The following is a 12,343-nucleotide window of genomic DNA, read 5'->3' as shown; positions in this document are numbered from 1 at the left end:
GCTACTGCCAGCCCTCATTAGACCTCTAAATGATATTCTGTTGCAGAGAGTGGGTTGCAGTCTTGTGTTCAGCCTTCAATATTTGGAATATATTACCAGTTTCTTATTTTGAAAATAACTTTGATTTGTTCACAGTTTTGAACTATAGTCTGAAGGCTTTTTTAATCACAAATTAAAAATGTAAGATGTTTTTATTCTTACAGGAAGGAAGAAACAGAAGCTTGCCAAAGAGAGAGCAGGGCTTTCCAAGGTAATACTGTGTTCAATAATGCAGTGCTATTTTGAAAGATGTTTCATTTGTATTATTTGTAAGATTTGTTTAAGGATTTGTTTTGATTCCAGCATTACAAACAATTCTGCAAATATGCAGTCTTTACGTTTTTTTTAATGCTGACAAATAACCGTATGAAATGGTTGATCCTTTTTTGTATCAGAGGGAGACCTTGTACTACAAAGTACAACATGTACTGCGTGATTTGATGGTGTTCTCCTCTTTGTAGTATGTGCAAGGACTTTTCAGACTAAAAATCATTGCTGGGACACAACTATAACTGAACTTGATAGTTTTTTGCCATAAGTATTTGATTTCTCTTTCCTTATTGCCAATGAATCCTGGAGGAAAAGATAGTAAGAAATTGTAAGAAATATAGTTGTGATAAACATAACACACCTCAGAATTTATTTGCTACAAAATTGCGTACTTAATAAACTGAGTAGAGGTATTTCAGGCACACTCTCTCTACAGATTTGTGATGCAATGATGAGAGACCTGAGTGATTTTCAGAAACATTCTGTGTACGTTTAACTTAGTGGTGACACTTTAATTCCCCCCCCCCCCCACCCCAGTTTCAGTGTAACAGTATGGTTATGTGTGTGTTTAATTTCAGTTGAGAATGTTTTCTGCTAACTTGTTCATTAACTGATGTTTAAGGGCCAACTTCACTTTTACTGTGTGTGTTATAGTTGCCTGATCTGAAAGATGCTGAAGCAGTTCAGAAGTTTTTCCTTGAGGAGATTCAGCTTGGCGAGGAACTACTAGCACAAGGTAATAACATAATTTTTTTTTTGAAGGGTAAGTTGTAAAATAATTTTTCTTTACCTTTGCTAGAGGATGATTTTTATATGCTAAGATCTTTTGGGGAGTCAAATTCACCTAGGAAAATCTGTTTACTTGTTTCTAACCTTCTCTGTTCAGAAGATCCAGCAAGGGAGGAGGGAAGAAAAGTGTGGATTGATTCTCAGTAATTTAATCTACTGTTGATGGATCTTTTATGTAAATACTTTACAGTGTGGAAGAAGGTTGGTCGCAAAGCATTATGATTTGTCATACAGGTGAATATGAGAAAGGTGTTGATCACTTAACCAATGCCATTGCTGTGTGTGGACAGCCGCAGCAGCTACTACAAGTTCTACAGCAGACTCTTCCACCGCCGGTGTTTCAAATGCTTCTAACTAAGCTCCCTACAATAAGCCAGGTATGTGAAATGTTCCCTGTTGTTTTGGTTTGAAAATAATTGAACTACTTCTTTTACCCACTACATCAGTCTCGAGTATTGGTTTTTGTAGTATGTTTTTTGTATATGTTCAGTTAGATTAAAAGAAGCTTTTTTTCACCTGAAACATTAAAAAGTGTATATGAAAAATGTCATGTAGCATTAATAGCAAACAGGGTAAAAAAAAAAAACCAAAACAAAACTTCTCTCATGCACAGGGTGCGCTAAGCTCTTCTAAAGTAGAGACGTCTGACCGCAGCTCTGATACTATAAGTTGATCCACTGTTTCCCAAATACAAGGTGGGGGGTCAGAAAAGCGGCAACTTTCTTGCACTGGGTCTTGAGTTTGGTTTCTTTTTTTTAGTTATATATTTACAAGTGTCTGTAAGTATTATAAAAGTCCATTAGAATTAATCGGTTGCTTTTGCTAGCCTGTTGCTTCTGGGCTAGCTATAAACACAAAATGTTAACTAGCACCAGAACACATGACAGTTTTGGAAGCTTGGGGGTTTCCCTGATGATAAAAGTGTGTGTAGCTCTGTGTATAAAATGCCCTCCCTTTTTAGCCTAAGGACTGTGCAGGTAACGTTGGTAATATGCTAGCAGGTGAGTCTATTGTAAAATAAATAATATGTTTTACGTTCTTGGAAATGCAAGGGTACTCCCTAACGGTGTTACCTCACATAAAGCAGAGACTCGGTGCTGTGCATCAGTCAGCTCTCTTTACAGCTCAGGCCTGGTTACATTTCGGTTGAAGGTCCATATAGTTGGTAAAAACACTGAGAAGTGTCAGGTACACAAGATGTAAAGGTCTGGGGAAACAATGGAGCAAAAATGTTTCCTTAGAGAACAGTGCCAAGAATCACACAGGGGTCATCACTTGAGGGTGATAGGGTATTATTTATCTGACTTTGGCTTTGTTAGGCATTGCACAGTACATAATTTCTGTGGAACTGACTTCAAAAACTTATGTCAAATAGATTACCATTTTTAATATTAACCAGTTTGCTCAGTAATTACACTGCTTAATGTTCAGTGTAAAATTACGTTGCTTGATAATCAGTTGCCTACTGTCAATTTTATGTAATTGTGAATGAGTTTTTCTCCTTCTTACAGAGAATTGTAAGTGCACAGTGCTTGGCTGAAGATGATGTTGAATGAGGTCACACCACAACAGGGGGAAAAAATGTTTTCTTACCCCAGAAGATGAGCATCAGTAGGGGGATAAAGGGGCAAACATAGTAGTTAATGGACTGTGTACCACATCGGGTTCTACCAGAGTTAATTTTAACTTTGTGTAGGTGGGTTTCGCAGGATTTTATTTATTATCCCAGTGAAAAGTGTATTTTGATAAGAATTCATTTTATAAATACACTGTGTTGAGTTATCAAAGTATCACTAACTTCATTATTATTAAAATATGCAGTTGTAATGTTGTACATATAAAGACATAAAACTACGACCTATTAAAAACCCAATGCTCATTTTTGAAAAAACAAAGTTACGGCAATAAAGATTTATCTGCACTTGTGTGTCCCTCTAGTACTACTTTAAATTTAAGAACATTTGGGTGTCAGAGCAAATTATCTAAAAATGACTTAACATTAAAATTTATTTTTAATGTTATGGCTGGTCTTCCAATGCTTTTAATTAAGTTTAAAACCTTGTGTCATTTCCTAAGAAAATAGACATGTGATCACTTAAACAGTAACTGATCACCATAGAAAGAGATGCAAATTAGAATGGTAATAAATGACGCTGCAGAAAGAATGACAAATCCATTTCTGTCAGGAGCAATAACATCTAAAGTGATGCAAGTCAAAACTGTATCTGGCAAACATGAGAGCTCTGTTAATGCAGGTGTCTGAAATAAAGCTGTTTGGAATAGAACCTGGGGCAGATTGTAAGAGCTTTTTTTGGAAAGCTTGAAACCTTTTTGCAAGATAGGCAGTTAGCATTTCAGTCTCTAGTCTTCAAGACCGTAGAAAATGGTTGTTAGCAGTCTTTGGCATTTGCCTTAAAAAAAAAAAAATTGCACTGGTAAGGTGAGACAATGATATCCCAGGGCTAAACTAGCTAAAGCTAATGGAATTAGAAAGATGATGTAAAATTTCAGTATGGTGTGATACTGTAAACTTCCTTTGCCGATGGAAAAATAATATACAGACTCAAGTGAGTAACAGAAGCAAGCTTCTGAAAGCAAGTTTTCCATAGATAGGATGTTCTAAATGTCAAAACAGATTGGTTTCTACTGTTCTCTGGTTTTGTGCTATCACCACTCAGATGGCAGAAGAAACAATTAAAAATGTAGCTTTATATTTTTGGCATGGTGACTTGTTTTAACTTAAGGAGAAGAAAGGAGGAGAATGCTTCGAGGTGTCTGTCTTTCAGACCAGCTGATAGTTTGTGCTAATGATGCCGATACGTTAATAGTAAGGTACTAGGTGGCATAGTTCCAAGTAGAAGTGAGATATTCTGAGAGCACTTTAGCCAATATTCCCATCTGTCTCATTTCAGCCTGGTGTAAGTTTCTATAATGGTGGATTCTTCCAAACCATAGGTCTCAACGTTTCAGAAATTGCCTCACACAGAATTTTTGAGAGGTGAAGTGGATAGTTCATTGTCACCTAGCAGTCAGATACCTGAGTTTGGGAGTAGAAATGGTTCTTACTGAGTCAGTCTGCTTAGGTGGTTTGCCATAGAAGAGATATTTTCCCCTCAACTCCTTGAAAACAAAATTTCCCAAGATTTGAGGTGCTATTGAATCTTTCTGTAATGCGACAAATACTGAAGTTAATGGCTGGTATGAACAAAAATTTCTTGAACAGCTGGCTGTAGTTTAGTCTTTTGGTTGTGCTTGAATTGTTCAGGTAGCATAAGGTAAAAGTAAAACTTAGTAGCCATAATCTTCAGGTGACTGTGACTGGTTTGCTCTTTTCCTTTTAATTTATTTTAGAGGGATGAAATTATTCTGCACCTAGAATACTTAATAAAAATACTGTGAAATTGCAGAAGATTCTATTTTTAATGAGTACAGTGAGTCTTTTTGGAGGAGTTTTTGTTTTCCTTTCTAACCCTTAAAAGTAAAAAGTAAGAATTCATAGGTTATGCTGACAGAACTGTTAGCATGTTTACCTGCTGTGCTTGCTGGTAGTGGTCACTTCAGTGTAATATCTTTTTGGTTCAGCTTTTAACGTCGTCTTAAGGTAAATCAAACTCTTCCACCCTGCCTTGAAAAACAAACCCAAACATAAGACAAAGGTGGCACCCTTCCTTCAGACTTCAAAAATCTTCTACGCTCTTTGGTGTAATGACGACAATTTGAATTCACAATTCAGCTTACAGCAAAGCTCCCCTGAACTAAGTATGTTTTAGGAAACCTGGAATTCAATTTCTCTGATTTTGATGGAAGACTAGGTGATAGTCTGATTATGTCTACAAATGGTAGACATAAATGGTGTTAATAAACATCATAGACACACATACTACTCTAACCCTTTTTAGTTTTCTTGATCCTGCAAAGTTAGATGCAAACAAAATTTTAGATAGCATAGGTTTAAATGAAGCCTGAAGTACAAATTCGTTCTTATATTTGATAACCCAGAAGTACCTGGTTAGTATGCTAGAGCAAGCTCTGATACATGTTTTGAGTGCCTTGGCTAATAGGGTGGGAATGATGAATCCTTTTAACAAGGCTTAAGATTTTTTTTTCCAAAATCTCCTGATGAAGCTAATACCTTACAAACTGTGAAGACTTGAAGATACTGTCTAGAATGGGAATTTGCTGTTGCTCCAACAACGTGCTAGCATGCACAGCCCACAGATGTAGGAGGCTGTAATTTATAACTGGTTTCAGACATAAGCAAAGTGCAGGTTATGGGAAGTGCAGTGGTAATCATGGATGTTATTGCATCAGTAGTAGTAATGCCATTGTATTAGCTGTGCATAGTACTTACTTATTTTCACCTGTGCAAATTAAAAAAAAGGTTGAAGTGAGCCATTCCAGTTGTGGATTTGCTGCTGCTGAGCTCACAGCTGCTCGTGAATAAGATCTGTAATCTTACTTTACTGCAGGTAAAACTACTAATCTTTCTCCCAGAAAGAGTCATCTTCCCTTCTGTGGTGCTCCAAGAACAAGGCGCTTCTTTTCAGCCCTAAGAGGATTTCTCATAAAGGAAATCAGAGGTCTGTTAGTTTTATGTTGGGGAGTCTCCTATCATCAGTTATGAGCTTCTCAGGCAGCTTTTATAGAAAAAACCCCAGCTAGTTTTGTGATCATGCAGGACTACCTTTGATGTTTCACCATTAAGTTTTCTAGATAATGGAATCGAATCCAAAACCAGAGTGATCAGGCACACACTGAATCATCTGGCACTAATTTCCTTACCCAGGGGGATGACAGAATATTATTGTTGCCCTTAACTTGAAAAACGAAGAAGTCCCAGCCCTGCTGTATAAGAGGCCAGCCAGCCATCATCAAAGTAAAGCTCCAGCTATTTATGCACCCAGAAGAATCTTTCTAAAGTTTCATTTGTACATCTGTTGATGGTGTGTTTAAAGTCCCTTAGGCTGAACAGTGGCCCTACATGACCGTTGTGTTAAAATTAACATGAGTTAAACTTCAAGGGAATCTTTGAAGTGGTCACTAAGTGCTTTTAGTGAGTGTTTCAAAGGCATGTTGTACTGTACACCCATGCTTTTGCGTTTTTAAACATACGGATATGAAAAGGGCTGATGTGAAAAAAAAAAATTTCTTCAAGGCTTCTGTTGTACCCAAGTATTGGTTTGGTTTTTAATTTGTGTATTTACACTGACCAGTACAGCTTATGGTCTTTATGCAGTGACCAAAAAAAGCCTGTCTGCACAGCAGTCAAATCTGACCAAAAGCCTGTTGCAAAGAGCTGAAACTTGCGCTTAATTCACAAGGACTGGGTTAGCTTTCATCAGAGGCACTCCAGAAACTGAGGTTCTGGTGCAGGTAACAGTACTTGTTTTCTGCATTTGTACCAAAACAGAGCTTCCCAGAGAAGAAGATGTGGACATCTGATGCTGTTCTTGGAGGGCAGAATTTGCCACGTCCCGTGTATGAATGTGTGAGTGAAGCCATAGAAAACAGCTGGCCCTTCCGTGATGTTTCTGTAGCAAACTGTCCAGCATACTGGCACTAGATAATGGGCAGCTTTTTCAAAGTACAGTGGTTTCCATACATTCTTGAAAGGAAAATCCAGGTTCTCATTTCTTTCCCTGCAGTAGGGGCTTACAGGTGCTAGTTTTGCAGAATATTTACTGGACATCTTTTGATAAGGTCACTGCCCTGTTTTCCGATCACTGCTGTAACCTAATAATCATGAGCTCTTAAAGGCCTCTGTGCTATAAGCTTTTGACTCCAGACACACAGTTCCAGTTCCCATTTTGTAAAGGTCAGGCCTTGATTTAATGGGTTGACAGATGCATGTCCTCCTGCAGCGCACACTCAGGATTACCATTATTTCCGTTACACCCTGAGGATGTTCTTGACTTATCTTTGGGGTGAGAGGATGTCTGTTGGTGCTCACCCACTACGTGATAGCTGCTGAATGGAGTGTTGTTGCAGTTAGCACAATCTTGCTACAGCCTGCAAATCTGTCCGGGTAGTCCATGCTGCAAGACAGTTATGAGTGGCTTTCATGTATGAAATTTCTACTGTACATGAAAGCAGAAAACAGCTGAAGTCAGATAGTTCTGCCTCTTCACAACTTGGACCCTGACAACTAAAAACTGATTTGGTCAGACTATCATTTATTTGAGCAGGTCTTAATCTAAACAGCAGAGGGCAGTTTTGCACACATGTTCTGTGCAAGTTCATCCTGCAAAATCCTAATTTTTAGAATCTTCCTGTCTGGTGAGGTGATGCAATGCAGCATTTTGTCCAGACAAATTTGGTACAGTGTGTAAGACAGGATCAGTGGGGCAGCAGTGGCATATGTTTCTACTGATACCTAATTTCGGCTTCTTAAATCCTGTGTGTTTGGTTTGTTGTGATGACATTAGAAGGATTTCCCTTTTCTTTTTCTCCATCCCTCAACACAAAATGGGTATATAGATAAGCCAGCTGCATTGTACAACTTAAACTGTGACAAAATGCAATTGAATCTCGTTCCCAGGCGTGCAAGAGAAGAGTTTTCCCCCGCTGAGCTGTGATTTTTCTGGATGAGCTTTGCTAGCTGGAGTGAAAAGAGAGCACCTGTTAACTGCAGTAGGCGTGGAAGGGAAATCTGTGTCTTGAGCCTCTGCCTGGAGTTGGACTCTGGCTGTGATGGCTTGTGTGAGGAGAGCCAACCAAAAAAACCCAAAAGGGCAAGATGTTATAAGTTGGTGACAGGATGCAGTTTCGTTGCTGGCTGAAATTCAGCTTAAGGTGGCAAAATCTACTCACGCTGTTGAAATCCTGTAGCTGATTGAAGTGAGCTGGTGGGGTCTCTAATGCCTTGGAGGGCAGCTATGTGTATCGTAGTGGCATCCTGGCATGAGACCAAATCTTAACTACTCCTGCACCTCAGAAGTGGTTTTTCTCTGCTTCCTGCGGTGTGTTTGCAGGGGGAACGTCTATGTTGATGCCGTACAAGTAATGGGAAGTTTTCAGCCCTCGTAGCTGTCGATCAGCATTTTCCCAAACCTTCAACACGTTAGTAAGAAATTCTTCAAAGTCTGCTTAAAACATGGCAAGTATCTAGAGAAAGAGAGCTGTTTAATAAAAGATACTGTCTCTGCAAACCATGCTTCTCCTCCTTCCTTAGGTCAATCTGGATATGTTACACTCTGTAAGATAGCCTGGAAGATACAGAAAGTTGCTGTAACAAACCAATCTTTGCCTGTTTTGGCATGTATGTAAAAGAGCATTTCCTGGAGCTCTGAAACAACCTGGTTAGCATCTTTTGTTGTATTTAATATTATTTAATGAGAAGGAATGTACATTCAGTTTTGATGATTAAAATGACAATGATTATTGCATGAATTTGTTAATTATAATGCAATGACTAATTAAATGGCGAAATGGAGAAAAGGGATTCTTGAGCAAGCATGTTCTTTGAGAAACTCTCCTCTGGTGTGTTTAATTGATAGTACATGCCTAATCAATTCATAGCAGTATCTCATTATTGGTGGGAACAGTCTGGTTTTGATGGAAATTTACTTTCACCACGCATTGACCTGGTATAATGTAACTGCTTGGTCCTGGAAGTTACCGCAATGAAGACTACTAACTCCTAGAATTAAGGAGGTGGAAGTTTTTGCCTATATAAAGAAGAGAAGCCCCATCTGAACCCAGGTTGCAGCCTCCATGTTTACTGAGTTCATCTGGTTCGGGTGTTTGCTATAATGACACTTGGCTGAATTTGCGTAACCGTGAAGGGTTCCTATTTGATTTACATTTCAGTTGCTTTTATCTCTCCATCTAAAGTTTTGAACTTTAACATCAGGCTCCTTGGCTTATGTTAGAAGTTGTCTGACAGAACTAAGGGCCCTTTTTTACTTCTCTGTAGGGATGTTATCTAGTGGCCATTGGCACTGGCAGAATTCTTAGCATGAAATTATTATTATTACTTCTGTATCAGCAGAGATGTGTGTGGCACTCTGAAGAATCTGTCAAGATGAAGTCTCTGCTTCTGCAAGCTCGCAGTCTGCGGTCCTGATCCTGTAACTTACTCTGCATGGTCCTTTCCTCATGGAAACCTAAGCAGTCAAGAGCAGGACATTGGGACAGTGACACAGGAAGGGAGAAGGTAAGGTTTAGGATAGTATGATTGTTTTGATAGTTATTGGATGGGTGTTTTGTTTATCTGAATTATGTATGAAGCTCTAAAGCTTGCTCCTTTTCTACATCACGTTATTTTTAGATTGGCTAAGCAGTGCTAGTTACTAGTATCATCAGGAAAAAACAGACCTCAACCAACCACGGACGTGCTTATAAATCATGAAACCTACCAAAAGGAAAAAAAGTATTGAAGACACTCTCTATAATTGAAAAGATCTGAAGCACACTCCCCCCCAAACTGAAATCGAATAACATGAGCTGTCAAGCACTGGGTTAATTACTCTGCTGGCAGTCCTGCAGTTCATAAGTGGCTTCTGCATTGCAAATGGAAGAAGCAATCTTTCAGAAATCTGGCTTGCTGTTTGATAGCAACTTTAAAAGGAACTCTGACTGTTCTGTCAAAACTTAGTAATCAGCCTATGCTATAGTGCCTGAAATTCGGTGACCCCATCATGCAAATAGGAAAGCTGGGACATAGGTATTAAGCAAGCATAAATAAGGCAAACAGCTTAGAAATGCAGTGAGTCAGTGTCCATCCTAGATGCTGGATTGCAAACTGTGAATACATGACAAGCTGATAAAACGGTTGAAAACTGGAGAGGTACTTTACTGAGAGAAAGTTGTAGCCCAGTTTTGGACAGTTGGCCCATCCTTGAAAACAATGCAGCCTTCTAAAGCTTGCTTCTGATGCTCAAAGTCCTCGTGATTAGAGCAGATGTTATCTTGACCAGGATGGCTCTATCCTCCTTTTTCTGCTTTGGAGCCGATACCTGGAAAGGAGAGGAGGATATGCCTGGAAGGAGCTGGCTATGTGGTATATATCCGTATATCCAGAAGGTCGGATGATCAGACTGGTGTGTCCTGCCACCCTCAAGAACCAACAGACTGTCTGGTTCTTAGTGGGAGCTTCAGCTAACCAGTTGGGCACCTTGGCTTCTCTGGGCAACCCTGGAAGTAAGTGCCGATAAGTTAAGTTGGTTTTCTAAAGTGCACAGAGACCCTGGGATGGAATGTATTGATACTGGGGCAGTGCTCTGCCCATGCTTTTTGTCATAAAATGTGAAGCAGGGAAAACAATTGGCTCCTGTGTAGAATCCCTTCCTTCATTTTGGTTGTTTCCAGGATGGTGTTTGTTACAAGACTCTGCCAATGTCGGGGACAGTGTTTTCTCTGCTGGGTTGCCCTCAAAATTTTTTAGCAGGCCCGGTAATATTTGTCATTAGACTGTAGATCTTTTCACAGATGGATGTCTCCTACCTTGGGCAGCACGTTTTCAATAAAAACAGTGATCTCCCCCTGATTTTAAAGAAAAAAATTAAGAAACAGATTGCAGTCCGACAGAACCAGCAATGGCTCAGACTCAGGATCCTTCGTGGCCTTTCCTTTTTTTTTAGTCTTACTGTTCAAATCCTGCCTCCCCAACTTCTGGTAATGTTGCAGGTCTTGTGTGCTTGGTCTCAGGGGGTGACAACACAAGCTTTGTTGTTGATTGATGCAGCAGGGATTTTGTAAATTCAAAGAATCCGTAGGTCATTATAGTATTCGTAGTCACCAAAATATTTGTAGAGGTCATGTCTCTGGGCTTTTGAAGAAATGCTGCTGTAGGACTGATTCACTGGAGCAGTATAGATTATCTTCATTTTAGGGAACTTAACTGCATTTTCTTTCTTCTTGGAAGACCACATTATTTTTGCTAATATCAAAAAATATCGCCCTTGTTGACATGGCTGTTTAGGGCACATACAGTACAGCTGTGCTCTTGTGAAGCTTCACAGGACTCAGGGATTGAAGACATGGAGCTAATGATTAGCTAGACATACCGTCCTTTGCACCAGGGCCAAATGCAGCCTGCTGCTAATCACCTTTCATTGCCCGTAAGGTGTGAGAGTGGTCATTTATTTCCAGTGGGAAGTGCAAGAACAGAAAGCACTTTGCCACGAGGCAGAGCTTTTTGGGCAGTCTTGGGTGCCTGATGAAAGGCTTCTTCCATTGCTTCCCAAAATGATGGTCTCTTCTGGCGGAGTTCAGGCACTGGGAGTGTTTTTGTTTTCTGGCTAAATATAAGTCTGCTGCAGCCAGGACCTTCCAATTAATATCTTTCAATGAACGTCAGAATTCACATACACCAAAGCTCTTTTTTCTTTTTAACTGGCTGTGCGAAGATCATACAAAATAATTCATTCGTTGCCCTTTGCTGGGTGTCTTCCGGAGGCGGAGTGCCTGCCTTTTGCTATCTAAGGGGCTTAGCATTTTGGCTTTTCTTTTTTTCAGTGTTGAAAGGTTAACATTTGTATTCTTTTTGGAATACAAAGGAAATGTGTCATCGCAGAGGCACACAGCGGAGTTAAATTTTCAGGGGTGGCACCGCAGATAGCATCCGGGCACACAGGTACTGAGGCGTTTGTTCCGACACGATTGGGAACAGGGCATCAGCTCTAGATTCAGGCCTGTCTCCTTGCAACAAGGTAGCGCTCACTGTTCCTGCCAGCCCATCATTTTGCCATAGATGTCCAGATGACAATTGCAGAACATGCTGAGGCTGCGGTAGCGTTGCGTGCAGCAGCAATGAAAGATGGGAATCTGCGGGCCTCAGTGTAAACACCAGCTTTTCCCAGCAAAGCCCAGTTTGTCTTAAACTTCCTTTTGGTGGAATTTTTCCCTTTTCCTCTTGCCTTCCTACACCTATCTTTTATACACCAAGCGGTTTTGCACTTGTCAAGCTTGCTTGTAAAGCACTGAAAGGGAACTGGGCCCCATGCTCAGGTAGCGTGCCTGCTGCCCCAGCCCAGGCGCCGGCGAGGGGAGGCATGGAGAGCCTGCGGAGCCCCCTGTTTCGGCTTCCCAGAGCCGGTGCCACTAGATGGCAATGTGGTACTCCTGCAGCTGGGACTCCCCTTTTCTTTCCTGTAAAATTTCTTGCTTTTTCTGTATTTATCTCTGCCAAACTGATGATTGCACCCACCACCCCGACAAGAGAACAGAACAAAATCATTTCATAGAACATTACAGCTGTTGTGCCTTTTTCTTTTCTCTCTTTTTTCCTTCCCCCCTTCCCCCC

General features: G+C 40.2%; 1 protein-coding gene across 1 annotated transcript; it reads left to right on the top strand.

Annotated features, from left to right (window-relative positions):
- Window positions 1-203: 203 nt before the first annotated feature.
- On the top strand, window positions 204-3,119 carry TOMM20 (translocase of outer mitochondrial membrane 20 homolog (yeast); the record flags this gene model as incomplete). Its single annotated transcript, XM_009572331.1, has 4 exons — window positions 204-250; window positions 964-1,045; window positions 1,333-1,475; window positions 2,610-3,119. Coding segments are annotated over 4 exons (317 nt in total), but the record flags the coding sequence as incomplete, so codon positions are not given.
- Between the last annotated feature and the right edge of the window lie 9,224 nt (window positions 3,120-12,343).

Source organism: Fulmarus glacialis, unplaced genomic scaffold, assembly GCF_000690835.1.
Source record: "Fulmarus glacialis isolate BGI_N327 unplaced genomic scaffold, ASM69083v1 scaffold49102, whole genome shotgun sequence".
NCBI classification, from domain to species: domain Eukaryota; kingdom Metazoa; phylum Chordata; class Aves; order Procellariiformes; family Procellariidae; genus Fulmarus; species Fulmarus glacialis.
This window is presented reverse-complemented; position numbering and strand designations above follow the sequence as displayed.